At 45.2% G+C, this 25,041-nt stretch overlaps 1 protein-coding gene across 1 annotated transcript in view; it reads left to right on the top strand.

Annotated features, from left to right (window-relative positions):
• slc25a26 (solute carrier family 25 member 26) overlaps positions 1–25,041 on the top strand; it is a 139,513-nt gene that overhangs the window by 12,143 nt on the left and 102,329 nt on the right. Inside the window, exons 4-5 of the mRNA XM_078414539.1 lie at positions 14,858–14,962; positions 16,099–16,146. Coding sequence (XP_078270665.1) covers positions 14,858–14,962; positions 16,099–16,146 — 153 coding nt within the window. The remainder of the gene's footprint in view (positions 1–14,857; positions 14,963–16,098; positions 16,147–25,041) is intronic.

Raw genomic sequence — 25,041 nt, 5'->3', positions numbered from 1 at the left:
GTTGGAGTAACTCAGCAGGTCAGGCAGCATCTCAGGAGAGAAGGAATGGGTGACGTTTTGGGTCGAGATCCTTCTTCAGACCCTTCTTCAACCTCCAAAACCTGCACGTCTTCGGAGTGTGGGAGGAAACCAGAGCACCCAGGGAAACCCACGCTGTCACAGGGAGAACGTACAAGCACCGTACAGACAGCACCCGTTGTCAGGATCGCACCTGTGTCTCTGGCGCTGTAAGGCAGCAACTCTACCGCGATGTTACTGACTCGATGGGTTGAACGGCCTCCTTTGTCATAAGGAAACCATGAAGACGTCTGCCTTGCTCTTCACATCGCTCAATGGGTCAATGATCCTTTTATTATCACGTGTGCCAAGGTACAGCGAGATTCTTTTTGTTTTTGCATGCAGGTCAGTAAGGTTATTGCCAGACACGAGTACAATCCCCGGTTTAGTACATATTGTATAGAAACATCCACCGAGTCCATATGCATGAGTGGCCAGCGTTGACAGTCCCGGCTGCAGCTGGCAATAAAGGCCCTGTCTTCGCCCGGCCCATCTTCAGCCTTCCTGCCTCCTGCAGCCGACTCCCTGAGACCCCCCTGTTCTTCTTACACGGAACTGTACACCACACAAACAGACCCTTTGGCCCACAAACTGTGGGTGTACTGTTCCCCCTTGTCCAGCTGACTCCCTCCACCACTAAGTGTAGACGTTGGGGGGGGGGGGGGGGGTCATGTTGCAGTTGTATAAGACATTGGTGAGACCGCATTTAGAATATTGCGTTCAGTTCTCAGCACGATGTTATTGTCAAGCTTGAAGGGGTTCAGAGAAGATTTACGAGGATGTTGCCAGGACTAGGGTGTGTGAGCTATAGGGAGAGGTTGAGTAGGCCCGGGACTCTATTCCTTGGAGCGCAGGAGGATGAGGGGTGATCTTATAGAGGTGTATAAAATCATGAGAGGTATAGATCGGGTAGATGCACAGAGTCTGTTGCCAAGAGTAGGGGAATCGAGGAGCAGCGGACGTAGGTTCAAGGTGAAGGGGAAAAGATTTAATAGGAATCTGAGGGGTAACTTTTTCACACAAAGGGTGGTGGGTATATGGAACAAGCTGCCAGAGGAGGTAGTTGAGGCTGGGACTATCCCAACGTTTAAGAAACAGTTAGACAGGGACATGGATAGATCAGGTTTGGAGGGAGAGGGACCAAACGCAGGCAGGTGGGACTGGTGTAGCTGGGACATTGTTGGCCGGTGTGGGCAAGAAGGATCTGTTTCCAACCTGTATCACTCTATGACACCTCTTCTCCGGTTCCTGGTCTTTGGGGACGGGCTCGGCGGCTCCTCTCTCCCGGTTCCGCGGCGGGTGAACCAGGCCTGCTGTGACTGCGGCTCACCAGGACCTACTGCCGCGATGGCGGCTCCTCAACTTTGGAGGTTTATAATCCAATTCTTTGTGGAACTACACAATGACAAAGATAGACACAAAGTGCTGGCGTAACTCAGCGGTCCGGCAACGTCATTGGGGAATAAAAGGACAGGTGACGTTTCAGGGAAAGGCTTCCCTCCCGAAACATCACCCATCCTTTTTCTCCAGAGATGTTGCTTGACCCGCTGAGTACTTTATAGACAATAGGTGCAGGAGGAGGCCATTCGGCCCTTCGAGCCAGCACCGCCATTCAATGTCATTCATGGCTGATCATTCTCAATCAGTACCCCGTTCCTGCCTTCTCCCCATACCCCCTATCCTTAAGAGCTCTATCCAGCTCTCTCTTGAATGCATTCAGAGAATTGGCCTCCACTGCCATCTGAGGCAGAGAATTCCACAGATTCACAACTCTCTTTCTGAAAAAGTTTTTCCTCATCTCAGTTCTAAATGGCCTGCCCCTTATTCTTAAACTGTGGCCCCTTGTTCTGGACTCCCCCAACATTGGGAACATGTTTCCTGCCTCTAATGTGTCCAACCCCTTAATAATCTTATAGGTTTCGATAAGATCTCCTCTCATCCTTCTAAATTCCAGTGTATACAAGCCTAGTCGCTCCAGTCTTTCAACATATGACAGTCCCACCATTCCGGGAATTAACCTAGTAAACCTACGCTGCACGCCCTCAATAGCAAGAATATCCTTCCTCAAATTTGGACCTTTCTTCGGTATAAACCAGCATCTGCAGTTCCTTCCTACACAATACAATAACAAAGTCTGAAGAAGGGTCTCAACCTGAAACGTCACCCATTCCTTCTTTCCAGAGATGCTGCCTTTTCCCCGCTGAGTTACTCCAGCATTTTGTGTCTATCTTCGGTGTAAACCAGCATCTGCAGCTCCTTCCCACACTTCAACAAAGCTCTGTGCATGCAGGATACTGGCAAAATGTTTTCCTGTTGAAATTGCGGTTGAATGTCATTCTCTCCTTCCTGCACAAAGCGGCATTTTTTTACATCTCTCTTTATCCATGTTAAAATGCTGATTGCTTGCTTCAGTGTTGCTGTAAAATGTCAACCGTGTCCTTTTGAATTGTCTTGGTTGTTGTTCTCAGCCACCCTGAAACACCAGTCTGATTAAGATTAACCTAATCGGCACCTAGGAAATTAGATTGCTGCCACAAAGTCACGCTGTTGAATGCAGGTGATGTTTGTGGGCACATCAGACCAAATCCCCAATTAAACCAGGAGTAAAAATTGCCCATAAATAAAGATGAATGGAGTGTGAAACCCTCTGACATATCAAGCAAATCCATCATGCAATTAAGGGTTGAAGCCTGTAAACTGGAAGCTGTCGGCTCTTCGCACATAACCTGCATCAAAATGGCAGAAGCAACAAATAAAAGTCGTTTATCTACACCTTACAAAATGAAAATATTAGCACACGTTGGTAATCATTGTTTCAAAATGAACATATTAACATACGAGTCTGAAGAAGGGTCTCGACCCAAAACGTCACCCATTCCTTCTCTTCAGAGATGCTGCCAGTCCCGCTGTATTACTCCGGCTTTTTGTGTCTATTTTACCATACAAGTAGGTAATCGTTGTTTAGCTTGCACCACAAGTCCTATTACGATCCTGATTTTAATCATTTAACCACTCGAAAGGAGGTGGTAAGCTAAAATCTGTTTTAATATTTGTGTAGGAAGGAACTGCAGATGCTGGTTTAAACCGAAGATAGACCCAAAAAGCTGGACTAACTCAGCGGGACAGCCAGCATCTCTGGAGACAAGGAATAGGTGATGTTTCGGGTCAATAGACAATAGGTGCAGGAGTAGGCCATTCGGCCCTTAGAGCCAGAAAACCCCATTCACTGTGATCATGGCTGATCATTCACAATCAGTACCCCGTTCCAGCCTTCTCCCCATACCCCTTGACTCCGCTATCTTTAAGAGCTCTATCTAACTCTCATGAAAGCATCCAGAGAATCGGCCTCCACTGCCTTCTGAGGCGGAGAATTCCACAGATCCACAACTCTCTGGGTGAAAAAGTTTTTCCTCATCTCCGTTCTAAATGGCCTACCCCTTATTCTTAAAATGTGGCGCCTGGTTCTGGACTCCCCCAACATTGGGAACATGTTTTCTGCCTCTAGCGAGTCCAATCCCTTAATAATCTTATATGTTTCAATAAAATCCGCCCTCATCCTTCTAAATTCCAGTGTATACAAGCCCAGTCGCTCCATTCTTTCAACATACGACAGTCCCGCCATCCCGGGAATTAACCTGGTGAACCTACGCTGCAATCCCTCAATAGCAAGAATGTCCTTCCTCAAATTTGGAGACCAAAACTGCACACAATACTCCAGGTGTGGTCTCACCAGGGCCCTGTACAACTGCAGTCTGTTGCAGTTGTACAGGGAGTCTGAAGAAGGGTCTCGACCCGAAACGTCACCTATTCCTTTTCTCAAGAGGTGCTGTCTGACCCGCTGAGTAATTCCAGCTTTTTGTGTCTGCTGTTTTAATATTTACTTTCAACTCTAAAGATTGTCGCCATTTTCTTCGTGCTCTATTACATACTTGGTTGTTCATTTTCAAGTTTGAGATGATTTAACTACCTGAAGATTATGGTGAACCAATCTTAATACAGTACCTGTATATTTTTGTATCAAGGTATTGAAAGGCGTTCATTTCAAACCAGAGAAATTGGTTTTGCAAAACCGCAATATTACTTCTTGCCTGAAGGGGTCAGTCTTGTCATACCAAATCAGTTTTTTAAGTTATCATCTTTAGAATAGAATAGTAGAATAGTTCCTTTATTGTCATTGTAACATGAGCCATGTACAACGAAATTGTAAAATGTCAGCCAGTCAGTGCACCATTCAAACATTTCTAAAAGCTAACGATACATACAAGGTAAAATATTTAAAAAAGATAAACAACTAAATAATCTTTAATAATACGTTGAAAACATTCCTGATTGTAAACACGATTAACTCCGGAAATGATTATTTTTTGTTACCGCCAACTTTTGCTGATTTTCTGCTGAGCAGTGGAAGAATTTAATTATTTAACTTTTTTTTCTGCTTCAACTAGGTTTTGTTTGCACAATGAGGCAGCATTCCCACCCACAATTACAGCAATGATCTTAACATTTTGATTAACCATTCGATCGCTTCGCTCAACACCTGCGCTCGGTCCGCGTTGGCCAATCTGATCTCCCGGTGGCCGAGCACTTCAACTCCCCCTCCCACTCCCAGTCTGACCTTTCTGTCATGGGCCTCCTCCAGTGCCATAGTGAGGCCCACCGGAAATTGGAGGAACAGCGCCTCATATTTCGCCCATTCCTTCTCCCCTGAGATGCTGCCTGACCTGCTGAGTTACTCCAGCATTTTGTGAATAAATACCTTCAATTTGTACCAGCATCTGCAGTTATTTTCTTATCTTACATTTTACGTACTCGGTCTGCCTTCTGAATTTAGTTGTATTTTATTTCTGTATAGGAAGTTAACTGCAGATGCTGGTTTACACCAAAGATAGACACAAAATGCTGGAGTAACTCAGCGGGTCAGGCAGCATCTCTGGAGAAAAGGCATTGGTGATGTTTCGGGACAAGACCCTTCTTCAGTCTGAAACGTCACCCATTACTTCTCTCCAGAGATGCTGCCTGACCCCCTTTGAGTTCTCCAGCTTTTTGTGTCTACCCTTCTTCAGGATGAGAGCCTGAGACTTCTGTCAGGAATTAGCTTCAATTTTAAATGCTGCTTCCATGATGGCGCCCAACCCGGACGACTCTTTGTGTGTTAGCTACAGAAGCAGATCTGCAATCACATGTTAACTTTTTTAGTCAGAGAGTTGTGAATCTGTGGAATTCTCTGCCTCAGAGGGCAGTGGAGGCCAATTCTCGGAATACATTCAAGAGAGAGCTAGATAGAGCTCTTAAGGATAGCGGAGTCAAGGGGTATGGGGAGAAAGCAGGAACGGGGTACTGATTGAGAATGATCAGCCATGATCACATTGAATGGCGGTGCTGGCTCGAAGGGCCGAATGGCCTACTCCTGCACCTATTGTCTATTGTCTATTGTTAAATTTTATCTTCGATTTAAACCAGCATCCGCAGTTCCTTCATACACATGAAATTTAAATCATCAGCCTTTCTCTTCTAAAGTCAACAATCAATTGCTTGGTGTAGGAAGGTACTGCAGATGCTCGCCCATTAACACTATCCTACACACACTAGGGACAATTTTTACATTTAGATCAAGTCAGGGCGTCACGGTGGCGCAGCGGTAGAGTTGCTGCCTTACAGCGAATGCAGCGCCGGAGACTCGGGTTCGATCCTGACCTCGGGTGCCATCTGTACGGAGTTTGTACGTTCTCCCCGTGACCTGCGTGGGTTTTCTCCGAGATCTTCGGTTTCCTCCCACACTCCAAAGACGTGCAGGTTTGTAAGTTAATTGACTGGGTAAATGTAAAAATTGTCCCTAGTGTGTGTAGGATAGTGTTAATGTGCGGGGATCGCTGGGCGGCGCGGACTCGGTGGGCCGAAGGGCCTGTTTCCGCGCTGTATCTAAATCGACATCTAAAAAAAAACCCTAATTAACCTACAAACCTGTACGTCTTTGGGGTGTGGGAGGAAACCAGAGATCCCAGAGAAAACACACGCAGTCACGAGGAGAACGTACAAACTCCGTGCAGACATCGCCCGTAGCCGGGATCAAACTCGGTTCTCTGGCGCCACCGTGCCGCCCTCATTTTCATGTTTGACCATTGCTTAAGGGGGATGAGTGACAATAGACAATAGGTGCAGGAGGAGGCCATTCGGCCCCTCGAGCCAGCACCGCCATTCAATGTGATCATGGCTGATCATTCTCAATCAGTACCCCATTCCTGCCTTCTCCCCATACCCCCTGACTCCGCTATCCTTAAGAGCTCTATCTAGCTCTCTCTTGAATGCATTCAGAGAATTGGCCTTCGCTGCCTTCTGAGGCAGAGAATTCCACAGATTCACAACTCTCTGAGTTTTTCCTCATCTCCGTTCTAAATGGCCTACTCCTCATTCTTAAACTGTGGCCCCTGGTTCTGGACTCCTACAACATTGGGAACATGTTTCCTGCCTCTAATGTGTCCAACCCCTTAATAATCTTATAACGTGTCCAACCCCTTAATAATCTTATAACGTGATGTTATGTGGTGCTGTACTTCAGATGAAAGGCGGGAGATGTAGAAGGCCTCAGGCAGGAGAGTGAAGGATTGAGCTGCACAAACACAACATCTTTGCAGGCTGGCCATGTGAAGAATGTTACAAGGAGTTTTCTTTCAACTGAAGAATGTAGCCGAATTATGAAACATATGTTTCCCCTGCATGGAAGATGGAGCCTCGGGAATTATTCTATTGTTTTTGATACATGAGCCACAGGGTCAAAAAGAAGGATTTTGAACAAATCTAAGTCTGAAGCTCATGTTGTCCTTCTATCGCTGCTCCATCGAGAGTGTGCTGGCATACTGTATAACCACATGGTATGCCAGCTGCTCAGAAAAGGACAGGAAGGCCCTTCAGAGGGTCATCATGACGGCCCAGAAGATCATCGGCTGCTCACTGCCCTCCCTGGAGCACCTGTTCAGCCTACGCTGCCTCAGTAGAGCAGGCAAAATAATAAAAGACCCATCCCACCCCGGCCACCGTCTGTTTCTTCATCTGCCCTCTGGTCGACGTTTCAGGTCGATCAAATCCCGAACAAACAGGCTTAAGAACAGTTTTTACCCCAGGGCCATACGAGAACTGAACACCACCTTCTGCACTAGGCAACACTGTTAAAAAATCTTTTGTACTTAATATAATTGTATTTATTTGTTTTTGCATTTATTGCATATATGTTTGTACGCACCGTCAGGATTGGCTATTTTTTAAATTTCGTTGTACTCGTTGCAATGACAATAAATGAATATTATTATTATTATTATTATTGGAAGATGCAACGTTTGAGTCAGGTAACAAGGACTGTTTTAGTTTCAGTTTGCTTTATTGTCAGGTATAACCGAGGTGCAGCGAAAAGCTTTTTGTTGCGTGCTATCTAGTCAGCGGAAGGACAATACCTGTTTCCAATCAAGCCATTAACTCTCCCTCCCATTCTCAGTCTGACCTCTCTGTCATGGGCCTCCTCCAGTGCCATAGTGAGGCCCGCCGGAAATTGGAGGAGCAGCACCTCATATTTCGCCTGGGCAGTTTGCAGCCCGGCGGTATGAACGTCGATTTCTCCAACTTCAGATAGCTCCTCTGTCCCTCCCTTCCCCTCCTCCTTCCCAGATCTCCCTCTATCTTCCTGTCTCCACCTATATCCTTCTTTTGTCCTACCCCCGACATCAGTCTGAAGAAGGGTCTCGACCCGAAACGTCACCCATTCCTTCTCTCCCGAGATGCTGCCTGACCTGCTGAGTTACTCCAGCATTTTGTGAATAAAGCCATTTACAATGTTGGTTCTGGACTCCCCCAACATTGGGAACATGTTTCCTGCTACTAACGTGTCCAACCCCTTAATAATTTTATATGTTTCAATAAGATCCCCTCTCATCCTTCTAAATTCCAGTGCATACAAGCCTAGTCGCTCCAGCCTTTCAACATACGACAGTCCCGCCATTCTGGGAATTAACCTACGCTGCATGCCCTCAATAGCAAGAATATCCTTCCTCAAATTTGGAGACCAAAACTGCACACAGTACTCCAGGTGCGGTCTCACTAGGGCCCTGTACAACTGCAGAAGGACCTCTTTGCTCCTATACTCAACACCTCTTGTTATGAAGGCCAACATTCCATTGGCTTTCTTCACTGCCTGCTGTACCTGCATGCTTCCTTTCAGTGACTGATGCACTAGGACACCCAGATCTCATTGTACGTCCACTTTTCCTAACTTGACACCATTCAGATAATAATCTGCCTTCCTATTCTTACTGCCAAAGTGGATAACCTCACACTTATCCACATTAAACTGCATCTGCCATGCATCCGCCCACTCACACATCCTGTCCAAGTCACCCTGCAACCTCATAGCATCTTCCTCACAGTTCACACTGCCACCCAACTTTGTGTCATCTGCAAATTTGCTAATGTTACTTTTCATCCCGTCATCCAAGTCATTAATGTATATTGTAAATAGCTGCGGTCTCAGCACCGAGCCTTGCGGTACCCCACTAGTCACTGCCTGCCATTCTGAAAGGGACCCATTTATCCCACTCTTTGCTTTCTGTCTGCCAACAATTTTCTATCCATGTCAGTACCCTACCTCCAATACCATGTGCTCTAATTTTGCTCACTAATCTCCTGTGTGGGACCTTGTCGAAGGCTTTCTGAAAGTCAAGGTACACTACATCCACCGGCTCTTCCCTGTCAATTTTCCTAGATACATCCTCAAAAAATCCCAGAAGATTAGTCAAGCATGATTTCCCCTTCATAAATCCATGCTGACTCGGAACGATCCTGTTACTGCTATCCAAATGCTCCGCAATTTCGTCTTTGAAAATTGACTCCAGCATCTTCCCCACCACTGATGTCAGACTAACTGGTCTATAATTTCCTGTTTTCTCTCTCCCTCCTTTCTTAAAAAGTGGGATAACATTAGCTACCCTCCAATCCACAGGAACTGATCCTGAATCTATAGAACATTGGAAAATAATCACCAATGCGTTCATGATTTCTAGAGCCACCTCCTTAAGTACCCTGGGATGCAGACCATCAGTCCCTGGGGATTTATCAGCCTTCAGTCCCATCAGTCTACCCAACACCATTTCCTGCCTAATGTGAATTTCCTTCAGTTCCTCTGTTACCCTAGGATCTCTGGCCACTAGAACATCTGGGAGATTGTTTGTATCTTCCTTAGTGAAGACAGATCCAAAGTACCAGTACCTGCACGGTAGCGCAGCGGTAGAGTTGCTGCTTTACAGCGAATGCAGCGCCGGAGACTCAGGTTCGATCCTGACTACGGGTGCTGCACTGTAAGGAGTTTGTACGTTCTCCCCGTGACCTGCGTGGGTTTTCTCCGAGATCTTCGGTTTCCTCCCACACTCCAAAGACGTACAGGTATGTAGGTTAATTGGCTGGGTAAATGTAAAAATTGTCCCTAGTGGGTGTAGGATAATGTTAATGTACGGGGAACGCTGGGCGGCACGGACTTGGAGGGCCGAAAAGGCCTGTTTCCGGCTGTATATATATGATATGATATGATATGATAACGTCTGCCATTTCCTTGTTCCCCGTAATAAATTCCCCAGCATCTGTCTTCAAGGGACCCACATTTGCCTTAACTATTTTTTTCCTCTTCACATACCTAAAGAAGCTTTTACTATCCTCCTTTATATTATTGGCATCTTTTCTCCCCGTTTTGCCTTTTTAGCTTTCTTCTGTTGCTCTTTAAAAGAGTCCCAATCCTCTGGCTTCCCGCTCTTCTTTGCTATGTTATACTTATATGGAATAGATTCTTATTGAATTCTGCTTTATGTTGCATCATTACTGCCACTAGGAGGTTTAGATTAGCATTGGAGAACTGCAAGTAAAGAGGCAAAGAAATCGTTATCGAAAACCACAGTTGGTAAAATTAACGTTAGAATTATACTTCCACAGAATTTTTTCATTCTCTCTCGATGGCCAATGTTGCTAAAGTGTTTGAATTTCCATTATTCTGTTTGTGGAGTTTGGGTAACATACTGAATTTGTTTATCAATACAAACTTTGTGGGTCTGACTGGATTCTTAAGGAGATGAAAGTTTATTCAAAAAAGAATATAGAAATCAGAATGGACTGCTGGCTGCATCGTGTGTCATTGAAATAGCTGCTTGCTGGAAGCCAGGTCTCTCTGCTGACTCCTTTGTTCCCCTCAGCTGGAGAGATTGCTTTACATCAGTGAGTTTTTACACAGTTCACCTTGTCACCATATTAATAAAAGATAAAAAGCCGGCATAAGGACATGCTCTGACATGAAGCGCTATAAATATTTATGCCTACTTTAGAAGTTGGCCATTTCTTTTTTCTTTTCGCTTATTTAGTTTACAGCGCGGAAACAGGCCCTTTGGCCCACCGTGTCCGTGCTGACTGGTGATCCCCGCACATTAATACCGTCCTACACACACGCAATGTTACCAAGCCAATTAACCTGCAGACCTGTACGTCTTTGGAGCGTGGGAAGAAACCGGAGCACCTGGAAAAAACCCACGCAGGTCACAGGAAGAACGTACAAACTGTGTACAGATGGCACCCATGGTCAGGATCAAACCCAGGTCTTTGACATGCAGATTTGTAGGTTAATTGGTCTCTGTAAATTATCCCTCGCATGTAGGATGGAACTAGCGAACGGGTTGATCGCTGGTCTGCGTGGGCTCAGTAGGCCGAAGGGCCTGTTTCCACGCTGTATCTCTGAAGCCTAAAGACTTCAAGATTGATATATCTTCCATATATTAAAACCTTCGTTTGTTTGTTCCTGAACTACAGCCAAAATGGTACACGATGGCGCGACAATTTTAGGCCCATCTTACTCACCGTCGTCCTTTTGGTGCTAATGGAAGAAGTTTCATTGAAATCAGTGTTATATTTTTAAAGTTATTCACATTTTAAAGTTTAAATCTATCTCTTAGGGAGAGAGGGGTGGAAGGAGGGGGGAGGAGTGAGGTTGAATGGGATGTCGTGGGGGGGGGGGGGGGGGAGGGAGGAGAAGGGGGGAGAGGGGGAGAGGGGAGAGGGGAGGGGGGGAGGAGAGGGTGCTGCATCAATGCAGGAGAGGTTTGGGCCCAACGGATCCACTTGGGTCTAGTGGGCTACTAATAAATGAACAAATATCATTGAAGCAGCATAGATTTGACTTTTGTTTTTTTGAAATCTTAGAACATGTGTAGGTAACTACAGTGACCACCTACTGTGAGATCAAAATGGTGTGTGGATGGGTTAGAAATGTTGGATGTTCCTTTGAGAATCAAGAAGATTGACGATGTAACGTAATTAGTTGATATGAATGCTAAAATATTCCCATTTATTATTTTAAATGCGCTTTTCACGATAGCACAAAGAAAATTAAGCTTTGATTGCGAGCTATTTCAAACGGAAGATGAAGCCCGGAATTTAAATAGCTGCTCTTTTGACTATTATCAATGATGGAAAACAAGGGCTTTGGTGTTTGTGACCGTTCACCAATGATTAAACTACATAACGGAGGCATTTCTTTTGAAACTACTTAGTTAAAGTCTAAGGAAAGATATTACGATTGAAATTGTGTCTCCTGCATATTTCAAATAATTAGACGCAGTGGCAGAGTTCCTGCCATACAGTGCTAGAGACCCGGGTTCGATCCTGACTGGCTGTATGGAGTTTGTACATTCTTACTGTGACCGTGTGAGTTTTCTCTGGCTGCTCCAGTTTCTCCCACACGTACAGCCTTGTAGGCTTAATTGGCTTCCGTAAAATTGTAAAATTATCCCTAGTGTGTAGGATAGTGGTAGTGTACAGGGCGATTGCCGGTCGGCGTGGACTCGGTGGCTGAAGGGTCTGTTTCCGCACTGCAAGTCTAAACAAGAATACATGCTTTTCCCTGGCAGCTTGGAGCCCATTAGGGGGCAACCAGTGGGTCAATGGGCTCCTGCCTTGCACATCTGTGCATTGCAGCACGTTTTCTCAGGAACTCCTTGAAGGTCAGATACCTCCCCCATTGTATGTACAATTATGTTAGCCGAGGCTGGTATAAATGGGGAGATAACCCCAACCCTATTCATTTGAATGGAATCACCAACCACCCTAAATGGTTTCAATTGGTCTTTCATTTTAACTATTGCGGGGTTTTGTAGCAGTGGAGGACATCGCTTGGCCAGGCCGACCCCTGCAACTCTGACCCAGTGCCGTTGCCATGACAACGGGCCTTTAAGGCCATGTTCAGACTCTGCATTTTTAAGAGCATTGAAACTTCAAGGATGCAAAATGGCATCAGAAAAGTGGCTGTACGGCTGTATCATGGAAGTTCCAACTTTTGTTTCCGATGAAGGCAAGGATGTCAAACATTTTCTTTACCATCCTGTCCATCGGAACCATCACTGCTTCGGGAGTCACGTACCTCTGCTCCCAGATCTCTCCGTTCCACAACACACTCCACTCCACTTTTCAACCGTTCAGTGCACAAGACCTGTCCAAGCTTAACGGACACAAGTGCAACACCACCTACTTGTCAGAATTTAAATTGCATTTGCCATTTCTCAGCCCACCTACCCAATTGATCGAGCTCTCACTGTAAACCTGCACATGCTTGCAGAGCAGGATCAAGTGAGCAGGGGTGAGCTGTGTTTCAGTGAAACTATGAACACAGCAATCTCCCTTTGAGTCAAGAGTGTTTTATTGTTATATGTCCCAAACAGTACAATAAAATTATTAGTTGCAGCAGCACAACAGAATATGTAAACATAGTACTCTGTAAACAATACTATAAACGAAAAGAAAAGTTCAGTGTGTATATATATATATATACACACACACACACACACACACACACACACACACACACACACACACACACACACACATGTATACCTATATGTGTTTATATTTGCTCGGAACTTTTTCTTTTTTGAATATACACACTCTGAACTTTTTGTTTATTATAATGCTCGTGTACACACACACAATATATATATATCATATATATGCCCGAGTGTGTGTGTGTGTATATATATACATATACATATACATACTGCAACAAATACATATGTATATATATACACAAACTATATATAGTGTAAGAAAATAACTGCAGATGCTGGTACAAATCGAAGGTATTTATTTCACAAAATGCTGGAGTAACTCAGCAGGTCAGGCAGCATCTCAGGAGAGAAGGAACTATATATGATGTGTGTGTGTGTATCTATATATGTGTGTGTGCCTATGTATATATGCACACTCACACACACACACACACTCACCGTATATATATTTATGGCTGTAGGGAAGAAGCTGAACCTGGACGTTACAGTTTTTAAGCTCCTATATCTTCTTCCCGATGGCAGATGTGAAATGAGAGTGTGGCGTGGGTCTCTGACGATGCTGGCTGCCTCTATGTGGCAGCGACTCCAGTAAATCCCTTCGATGGTGGGGAGGGCAGTACCCGTGATGGACCGGGCAGTACCCGTGATGGACCGGTTCACCACTTTTTGCAGTCTTTGCTCCCGGGCATTCAAGTTTCCAAACCAGGCCGTGATGCAACCAGTGGTGAAACGGCACCCTTGCTCCAAGCTCTTCAAGCCTGTTGTGAAGGAATTGAATATTAACTAGAGGTATGCTGGAGAGTGGGGACGCCAGTGTCCTTGTCGTTGAAGCCATCCATGAAGCCCCCCCCGACTACTACACTTGATCTGTAAGTGTTCCTGTCTATACAGGTTGAGGTGGTGGAATAAAGAAAGATAATTCCAAGAGTTCTTTTGGAAATAGTGATGAATGACATGGGACATTCAGTGCTGCAACTAATGATTTTCTCAGCTTCGTAAGGGATAAATGGTAGGGAGAAATGATAACAAAAACCAGTTTTAAGTGTTTTTTATCAGGAGCCTCACACAATTGTCACCACTCTTATGCACCATGGCGTTTGATGCAGAACTGAGAAATTTGGTATTGGAATTATAGAAACATGGGAAAGTACAAGTTCGTAAGTCACTGTCTATCCTATTCGTGCCTCATAATTTTATACATTTCTATCGGGTCTCCCCTCAATTTCAGGCCCTCAGGATGAAATGGGTCCAAGTGGCTTGTTTCCATGTGTACAGTTCTGTGAGTGAAATTGTATTCATATTTACCTTCTGGCTCAGTCCCTCCTCTCTGTGCTTTTGGCAGTAACGCCTCTTTGTTTGTGCAACGGTGTCATAAGTGGCAGGAGTAGAATTAGGCCATTCGGCCCATCGAGTCTACTCCGCCATTCAATCATGGCTGATCTATCTCTCACTCTGAACCCCATTCTCCTGCCTTCTCCCCATAACCCTTGCCAATTGAGTATCTGTCAAATGAGGCCCAGTGGTATGAACATTGACTTCTCCAACTTTAGATAGTTCCTCTGTCCTTCTCTTCCCCTCCCCCTTCCCAATTCTCCCTCTAACTTCCTGTCTCCTTCCTTTGTCCCGCCCCCCTGACATCAGTCTGAAGAAGGGTCTCGACCCGAAACGTCACCCATTCCTTCTCTCCTGAGATGCTGCCTGACCTGCTGAGTTACTCCAGCATTTTGTGAATAAATACCTTCGATTTGTACCAGCATCTGCAGTTATTTTCTTACCCAATGACTTGGCCTCCATGGCCCTCTGTGGCTTTTTTTAAACATTTTTAATTTTTCAAAATTACATGTTTATTTTTTTAGGTCAAATTTTGAAAAGTCAAATCTTTTTTTATCCACTGTTCCACGACCTGGTTCTACTTGTGTTTGATGCGATGTTTTGTTTGTTTGCAGGTCGCATGCCTGATTAGGGTCCCTACTGAGGTTGTCAAGCAACGGTCCCAAGCTTGCCCCACCCAGGGTACTCGCAGAGTGTTTGTGGAGACAATAAGGCAAGAGGTAAGCTTAGTGATGTGAATATTGCCATTCATGCTGTGAGAATATTCTCTTCAATATTTATTTTATTTTTATTAATTGTTTTCACTTTGATCGAATTGATTGAAAGGAACAGCATGGAAGCAAGGCCCTTCGGCCCACCTAGTCCTCGCCGACCATCGATCACCCGTTCACGCTAGTTCCGTGCTATCCCACTTTCTCATCCACTCCCTGCACGATAGGGGCAATTTACAGAGGCCAATTAACCCACAAACAGGCACATCTTTGGGAAGTGGGTGGAAGCCGGAGCACCCGGAGAAAAACCCACGCGGTCACCGGAGGAACGTGCAAACTCCACACAGGCAGCACCAGAGGTTTGAATCCTTATCTCTGGTGCTGAGAGGCAGCTGCTCTTCCAGCCATTTTGAAGAAGGTAGCACATTGGTTTTGTTTTTCAGTTTTGACAGGAGCAACCAAACCTCCTAAATATGTACCCAAAAAGCCTGCAACCTACTCCTGTGTTGTATTTAAATAAGAATGAATAGACCTCGTTTGTCACTCAAGGACCTGTCTGTCTGATCAGTTGCGACCACCTACTTAAAACAAAGAATTTGTCAAAAGGAATTGTTGCTTACTAAAGGCACCATGAAGAGAACCAAAACTGTCCTTTGTGACATTGTTGCATTCCCAATCTCGTTGTACCCCTGGGTACAATGACAATAAAGATATATTGTATTGTATTGTCATTTTGACGAAACTTCATTATTTCTCTAGTTTGTAATACATTTTACATCCTGTTTAATAGCCTGATGGTTTCAGGAAAGAACCTGCCCCTGAACCTACAGTTTTCAGGCTCCTATTACCTCATTCCCAATGGCAGGAGTGAAGTGAGAGCGAGGCCAGGGTGGTGTGGGGTCTCTGATGATGCTGGCTGCCTTTGTGAGGCAGCGACTCCTGTAGATCCCTTCAATGGTGGGGAAGTTGGTGCCCGTGATTGACCGGGCAGCGTGTCTCCATTCTCTGTTCATTTCTTTGCTCCTTCGTGTTGGAGTTGCCGAACCAGGCCGATATGCTCTCTACTGTACACCGTTAGAAGTTTAAGAGAATATATTCGTTGACCTATTTATCCAGAGAATTACCATTCTGTTTTCTCCTTCCAGGGTATCCCAGGACTCTACAGGGGCTTTGGCAGCACAGTGAAACGAGAGGTCAGTTAAATCACCATTTCACACTGCAGATTTTTTTTAAAATGCAACTTTTTAATTTATTTCTTGGAACACTAGTCAACAACACAATCTATATACTAAAACTCTCGTTTGTTATCTTGTTTGTGACTGAACTTCAGCCAAAACGGTACACGATAGCGCGACAATTTTAGGCCCACCTTACTCACCATTGTCACTTTAGTGATAATGCAAGTAGTTCTATTGAAATCGGTGTTATATTTTTAAAGTTATTCACATTTTAAAGTTTAAAAGGAAGGGAGGGGGAGGGGAGGGAAGGGGGGAGTGGGGGAGAAGGGAGAGGGGAGTGGGGGTTGAGGAGACAGGGGAGGGGGGGGAGGACAGGGTGGTGCACCAATGCAGGAGAGGTTTGGGCCCAACGGGTCCACTTGGTCTAGTAGCATTTTAAAAATAATAACATTTATTAATCAATGATTATTTTATTATTTATTATTATATTATATTGAAATATAGTAGTAATTAATAATAGCAATTGATTATTGCTGCCTATTCTTCCACCCAACCTGAATAAGATATATTTTTTAAATTCTGCTTGTGAATTAAAATGGTGGAAGTTGGGTGATAATGATATCCTTTTATTAATGGAGTGTCTGTGCTGGAGGATTCCTTGCAGATGTTGGAGTGTGGGTCCCTGGATTATTATGGTGGTTGTGTGTTTGGTGATGTGTTTGCTGATGGTTGATGATTATTTAGGTTAGTTTAGAGATACAGCACGGAAACAGGCCCTTCGGCCCACTGAGAGTGCACCGACCAGCGATCCCCGCACATTTGCACTATCCTACACACACTAGGACAAATTTACATTTATACCAAGCCAATTTGCCTGCAAACCTGTACATCTTTGGATTGTGGGAGGAGAGCAGAACTCTCGCAGGTCACGGAGAGAACGAACAAACTCCGTACAGACAGTACCCGTGGTCCGGATCGAACCCGGGTCTCTGGTGCTGTAAGGCAGCAACTCTTCCGCTGCGCCACTGTGCCGAGGTAATGGGCAAAATAATGATCCTGATCACAAAAAAAGCATCATAGGACCTGGGACAGCAGTCCATCCCAATGACCCTTTGACAATCCATTGTCCTTTAGACTTTAGAGTTACAGCGAGAAACAGGCCATTCGGCCCACTGAGTCCACGCCAGCTAGCGATCACCCCGTACACTAGCACTATCCTACACACAAGGGTCAATTTACAATTTTACCAAAGCCAATTAACCTACAAACCTGTACCTCTTTGGAGTGTGGGAGGAAACCAGAGCACCCGGTGGAAACCCATGCGGTCACAAGGAGAACATACAAACTCTGTACAGACTGAGCTGTAAGGCAGCAACTCTACCGCTGCGCCACCGTGCCACCCCAAAAGAGATCTTTGAATAACACTTGACTATTTCTGATGATCAGGGGATGTGAAAACAATGTAAAGGACTAGAAGTCACTTGAATAAATAAACTAATTTCAAACGCATAGTAAATATTAATCTTAAAAACTGGAAAAAAATTGCATTTATCTATTCCTACAAGGTTGGTAGCCTCATTTTAATGGATGAAGTTTCACCAAATATGCTACCGAGTCCACGCTGCCCATCGATCACCTGTTCACACTAGTTCTATGTTATCCCACAAAGGCAGCCAGCATCATACTCGGTGTAGAATTGAGGGACTGAATATATTTGCATTCAAACCGTCAGTTCAGATGTTTCTGCAGCTCAGTACTGAATGTAGATCTGATGATACTGACTACCTTTTTGAGGCAGTGACCACTGTAGTTCCCTTCGACGGTGGGGAGGTCAGTATTTTGGGCTCAGTACTGAATGTAGATGTGGAGCAGGTGGTCGGATGCATCTGACCCAGCTCGCTCCTGACTCTGCATTGCATCGTATGCACACAGAAATCAGGGGCGCGCTTATCTACGCACTATATCCACGTTTCTACATCGACAGAAATAGTGACACAGCTGGTAGAGCTGCATTCAAGAGAGCGCTAGATAGAGCTCTTAAGGATAACGGAGTCAGGGGGTATGGGGAGAAGGCAGGAACGGGGTACTGATTGAGAATGATCAGCCATGATCACATTGAATGGCGGTGCTGGCTCGAAGGGCCGAATGGCCTCCTCCTGCACCTATTGTCTATTGTCTATTGTTTCCCGGCGCCAGAGACCCGGGTTTGATCCTGACCGTGGGTGCTGTCCTTGTGGAGTTTGCATGTTCACCATATGGGTTTCCATATAACCATATAACAATTACAGCACGGAAACAGGCCCGTTCGGCCCTACCAGTCCTCCTGGTTCTGTAGTTTCCTCCCACATCCCAAAGACAAGTGGGTTTTGTAGGTTAATTGACCTCTGTAAAATTGCCCCTAATGTGTAGGGAGTGGTTGAGAAAGTGGGATAATGTAGAACTAGTGTGAACAGGTGTTTGATGGTCAGCATGGACTCGGTAGGTCGAAGGGCCTGTTTCCCTGCTGAATCTCTGAACCAAAGCTAACCTAAACTTGGCCGGTCGATGCCCCTCTATGGAACTGTTGACTGCAGAGAGGCACAATCTAACCCAGTTGCATTATCGTAAGGCCATAAGTGATAGAAGCAGAATTAGTCCATTCGGCCCATCAAGTCTACTCCCATCTATTTCTCCCTCCTAACCCCATTCTCCTTCCTTCCCCCTATAACTCCAATCACTCTTGCTAATCAATTGTGCCAGAATGGATCAGCTCTCCGTAAATTGTATTTTCTACCGTTGTATCTCTTAAATGTTGATCAATTCATTTAAAATCCATGAGGATATTTCTTACGTACACAATTTCGTTCCATAAACGTAATTTATTGCTGATATTATAGGAAAGGATTTAGAAGAATTTGAAGTTTTGATGTTTGCAATGAATCTTTAGGTAATATATAACTAACACGGGATTGTTGTGATCGGGATCAAATTTATGATATTCATGTTGGGACAGAGCACAGATGAGTCTTGCAGTCAAAGTGTATCTCTGTAGATTGGTTTTATACACTAAAATCAGTTCAATTGATTCCTTCAAAGATAAGGAATAGTTATTTTGCTGCAGTTTGTATTGGAATTAGATGGACTGCAACAATTGAGGCAATTGAGCTCTTTGTTTGATTGTAGTCTTGGCTTACAATATAGGTGAAGGTTCTTTTCCCAAACTTTGTCGAAAATATGTAGAAAGGAGCTGCAGGTGCTGGTTTATACCGAAGATAGACACACAAAGTGCTGGAGTAACTCAGCATGTCACCCAGGATCTCTGCAGAACAAAGCTTTTTTCAGAGGGTCTGAGGGTTAGAGTAGGTAAGGGGAGGAGAAAAGTTAAGGCAGTTAACAAGGGCGGTGCGGTGGCGCTGCGGTAGAGTTGCTGCCTTGCAGCCCTTGCAGAGCCAGAGACCCGGGTTCGATCCCGACCTCGGGCGCTGTCTGTACGGAGTTTGTACGTTCTCCCCGTGACAGCGTGGGTTTTCTCTGAGATCTCCTGTCTCCTCCCACGCTCCAAAGACATACAGGTTTGTAGGTTAATTGGCTTGGTATATGTGTAAATTGTCCCTAGTGTGTGTAAGATATTGTTAGTGTGTGGGGATTGCTGGTCGGTGCGGACTCGGTGGGCCGAAGGGCCTGTTTCCGCGCTGTATCTCCTTCACACAGCAGAAGGCACAGTGATGGAGGCAACAGATGAAAACCTCTACTTCATGGCGGGCTGGAACCCGATGAGGGTTTTTCTCCAGTGATGCTGCCTGACCTGCTGAGTTACTCCAGCACTTTGTGTCCATTGTTGAAATACACCGATCAGCTAAAACATTATGACCACTGACAGGCGAAGTGAAAAACATTGATTATCTTGTTACAATGGCACCTGTCAAGGAGTGGGATATATTAGGCAGCAAGTGAACAGTCGGTTCTTGAAATTGATGTGTTGGATGCAGGAGAAATGGGCAGAAGTAAAGACCTGAGCAACTTTGACATGGGCCAAATTGTTACGGCCAGACGACTGGGTCAGAGCATCTCTGAAACGGCAAGGCTTGTGGGGTGCTCCCGGTCAGCAGTGGTGAGTACCTACCGACAGTGATCCGAGGAGGGACAAACCACAAACCGGCGACAGGGTGTTGGGCGCCCAAGGCTCATCGATGCGCGAGGGCAACGAAGGCTATCCCGTCTGGTCCGAACCGACAGAAGGTCTACTGTGGCACAAGTCACAGAAAATTTTAATGGTGGTCACGGGAGGAATGTGTCACAATACACAGTGCATCGCACCCTGCTGTACATGGGGTTGCACATTGGAGGACCAACAGACTATTAGGCAGGTGGTCATAATGTTTTGGCTCATCAGATTACAATGTTTTGGCTGATCAGTGTATATTCTATTATAAGAAAATAACTGCAGATGCTGGTACAAATCGAAGGTATTTATTCACAAAATGCTGGAGTAACTCAGCAGGTCAGGCAGCATCTCGGGAGAGAAGGAAGAAGAAGGGTCTCGACCCGAAACGTCACCCATTCCTTCTCTCCCGAGATGCTGCCTGACCTGCTGAGTTACTCCAGCATTTTGTGAATATATTCTATTATATGTGGAATAACAAGCTTCCATTTACCAATAAACACGGAGCAACCAAAGATCATCTATTTTCATATGTTTGTGATGTAAACAAATGCACATCCTGACAAAGGCAATTAGATTTTTTAGATTTAGAGATACAGCGCGGAAACAGGCCCTTCGGCCCACCGTGTCCGCGCCGCCCAGCGATCCCCGCACACTAACACTATCCTACACACACTAGGGACAATTTTTACATTTACCCAGTCAATTAACCTACAAACCTGTACGTCTTTGGAGTATGGGAGGAAACCGAAGATCTCGGAGAAAACCCACGCAGGTCACGGGGAGAACGTACAAACTCCGTACAGACGGCGCCCGTAGTCAGGATCGAACCTGAGTCTCCGGCGCTGCATTCGCTGTAAGGCAGCAACTCTACCGCTGCTCCACTATGCGCAATAACTTAGTTGCCAGGACGGCACAGTTGCACAGCTGGTGGAGCTGCTGCCTCACAGCGCCAGAGGTCCAGGTTCGATCCCGACCTTGGCTGCTGTCTGTATGGAGTTTGCACGTTCTCCCTGTGACACGTGGTTTTCCTCTGGGTATTCGGGTTTCCACCACATCCCAAGGATGTACAGGTTTGAGGGTTCATTGGCCTCTGTAACTTCCCCCTAGTGTGTAGGGAGTGGATACTTTAATGGTATAACAAGGGCTTGGCTAGAGTGGATGTGGAGAGGATGTTTCTACTAGCGGGAGAGTGTGGGACTAGAGATCGTAGCCTCTATATTAAAGGACATTCTTTTAGGAAGGAGGTGAAGATAAATTTCTTTAGTCAGAGGGTGGTGAATCTGTGGAATCCTTTACCACAGAAGGCTGTGGAGGCCAAGTCAGTGGATATATTTAAGGCAGAGATAGATAGATTCTTGATTAGTACGGGTGTCAGAGGTTATGGGGAGAAGGCAGGAGAATGGTGTTAGGAGGGAGCAATAGATCAGCCATGGAATAGACGATGGGCTGAATGGCCTCATGCTACTCCTATCTCTTATGATCTTAGAACTCGTGTAAATGGATGATCGATGGTCGGCATGGACTCGGTGGGCCAAAGGGCCTGATTCCGTACTAATCTCTAAACTAAACAATGATAACAAAATAATGACTTGGACTAACGAGTGATCAAATTCTTCACAATCCATAACCTCGTTTCCAAGGTTACATTCCTCTGAGAATAATATATTTTTTAAATATACAAACAGGTGCAGTTAAATGTAAAGCTAGTGTAAGGCACTTTGTAATTGAACTAATTTGCAGATGGCAGACTGTTTTTATTTTGAGCGTGGGAACTTTTAATGCTTCATGATATGCTGACTGAAACAATATTCACTGAATCAGAAATTTAACATAACATTTAATTTTCCTACTGTATTTTGCAATATTTACTCACCTATAATTGTAATTACTTCAAGAAATAGACAATAGACAATAGGAGGAGGCCATTCGGCCCTTCAAGCCAGCACCGCCATTCAATGTGATCATGGCTGATCATTCTCAATCAGTACCCCGTTCCTGCCTTCTCCCCATACCCCCTGACTCCGCTATCCTTAAGAGCTCTATCCAGCTCTCTCTTGAATGAATTCAGAGAATTGGCCTCCACTGCCTTCTGAGGCAGAGAATTCCACAGATTCACAACTCTCTGACTGAAAATGTTTTTCCTCATCTCAGTTCTAAATGGCCTACCCCTTATTCTTAAACTGTGAAACATAGAAACATAGAAAATAGGTGCAGGAGTAGGCCATTCGGCCCTTCGAGCCTGCACCGCCATTCAATATGATCATGGCTGATCATCCAGCTCAGTAGCCTGTACCTGCCTTCTCTCCATACCCCCTGATCCCTTTAGCAAAAAGGGCCACATCTAACTCCCTCTTAAATATAGCCAATGAACTGGCCTCAACTACCTTCTGTGGCGGAGAATTCCACAGACTCACCACTCTCTGTGTGAAAAAATGTTTTCTCATCTCGGTCCTAAAAGACTTCCCCCTTATCCTTAAGCTGTGACCCCTGGTTCTGGACTCCCCCAACATCGGGAACAATCTTCCCGCATCTAGCCTCTCCAACCCCTTAAGAATTTTATATGTTTCTATAAGATCCCCCCTCAGTCTTCTAAATTCCAGCGAGTACAAGCCCAGTCTATCCAGTCTTTCCTCATATGAAAGTCCTGCCATCCCAGGGATCAATCTGGTGAACCTTCTCTGTACTCCCTCTAAGGCAAGAACGTCTTTCCTCAGGTTAGGAGACCAAAACTGCACACAATACTCCAGGTGCGGTCTCACCAAGGCCCTGTACAACTGCAGCAGAACCTCCCTGCTCCTAAACTCAAATCCTCTTGCTATGAATGCCAACATACCATTCGCTTTCTTCACTGTGGCCCCTTGTTCTGGACTCCCCCAACATTGGGAACATGTTTCCTGCCTCTAACGTGTCCAACCCCTTAATAATCTTATACTAGGACACCCAGATCTCGTTGTACGTCCCCTGTTCCTAACTTGACACCATTCAGATAATACTCTGCCTTCCTATTCTTACCACCAAAGTGGATAACCTCACAATTATCCACATTAAACTGCATCTGCCATGCATCCGCCCACTCACACAACCTGTCCAAGTCACCCTGCAACCTCATAGCATCTTCCTCACAGTTCACACTGCCACCCAGCTTTGTATCATCTGCAAATTTGCTAGTGGTACTTTTAATCCCTTCATCCACGTCATTAATGTATATATATATGAGTGTACCACATAAATTAAAGAGCGTCTTTATAAAAGTAAGCACCATTTGGCCCATTATCATGATCTGAGATATAGTCTGGTTTAGAGATACTGCGCGGAAACAGGCCCACCGAGTCCGCACCAACCAGCGGTCCTAGCTCATTAACGCCATCCTACACACACTGGGGACAGTTTACGATTATGCCAAGCCAATTTACCTACAAACCTGTACGTCCTTGGACTGTGGGATGAAACTGAAGATCTCAGAGAAAGCCCACGCTGGTCATTGGGAGAACGTACAAACTCCGTGCAGACAAGTGCCCGTAGCCAGGATCGAACCCGGGTCTCTGGCTCTGTAAGCGCTGTAAGGCAGCAACTCTACCGCTGCGCCACCGTGCCGCTCCAATATACTTTAGTCTTTTGAGCAAAAGAAAATGTCTTTTACACCATTCTAAAAGTTAGACTAAATGTGAGGCAAATCATTTGCATGAAGCTACCAGATTTATTCATGAGGGTTTGAAACAGTGCAATTATTCGTTCCGTTCGCCAACATTTCACTCAGTGTTTACACAATTTAAACAAATTGAAATATTTTAAACATTTTTAGACGTTAACTGTAGATAAGTGTTTGTTGATTTGATAATATATTGCTGCTGATGTATGTTGTAAGCAGTCACTATATTTGACAGCACAAGTGTGAGTGGGTTTGAAACTATTTTCCACTTTGTTTCACGAATAGTGAAAGGCCTGGATGGAGTGGATGTGGAGAAGATGTTTCCATCAGTGGGAGAGTCTAGGACTAGAGGTCATAGCCTCATAATTAAAGGACGTTCCTTTAGGAAGGAGATGAGGAGGAATCTCTTTAGCCAGAGGGTGGTGAATCTGTGGAATTCTTTGCCACAGAAGGCTGTGGAGGCCAAGTCAGTGCATATATTTAAGGCAGAGATAAATAGATTCTTGATTAGTACGGGTGTCCGAGGTTAAGGGGAGAAGGCAGGAGAATGGGGTTAGGAGGGAGAGATAGATCAGCCATGATTGAATGGCGCAGTAGACTTGATGGGCCGAATGGCCTAATTCTGCTGCTGTCACTTATGAGCTTATGACCACGTGACCATATAAGCGGAATGTTATTTGCCATCAGATCTCTTAATGGTCAGTCCCGGCAACAGTCCTTGGCTGCTGTTCCTCAGTTTTACCAGCATTGTACAGCGGCACAATGGCGCAGCGGTAGAGTTGCTGCCTCACAGCACCAGAGACCCGGGTTCAATCCTGACTATGGGTGCTGACTGTACGGTGTTTGTATGTTCTCTCCGTGACCGCCTGTTATGTTGAAAGACTGGAGCGACTAGGCTTGTACACACTGGAATTTAGAAGGATGAGGGGGGATCTTATCGAAACGTATAAGATTATTAAGAGGTTGGACACGTTAGAGGCAGGAAACATGTTCCCAATGTTGGGGGAGTCCAGAACCAGGGGCCACAGTTTAAGAATAAGGTGTAGGCCATTTAGAACGGAGATGAGGAAAACCTTTTCAGTCAGAGAGTTGTGAATCTGTGGAATTCTCTGCCTCA

The sequence above is a fragment of the Rhinoraja longicauda genome, chromosome 17 (genome assembly GCF_053455715.1).
Source record: "Rhinoraja longicauda isolate Sanriku21f chromosome 17, sRhiLon1.1, whole genome shotgun sequence".
In the NCBI taxonomy this organism is placed as follows: domain Eukaryota; kingdom Metazoa; phylum Chordata; class Chondrichthyes; order Rajiformes; family Arhynchobatidae; genus Rhinoraja; species Rhinoraja longicauda.
The sequence above is the reverse complement of the archived record's forward strand: the minus strand, read 5'-3'. Positions and strand labels throughout refer to the sequence as shown.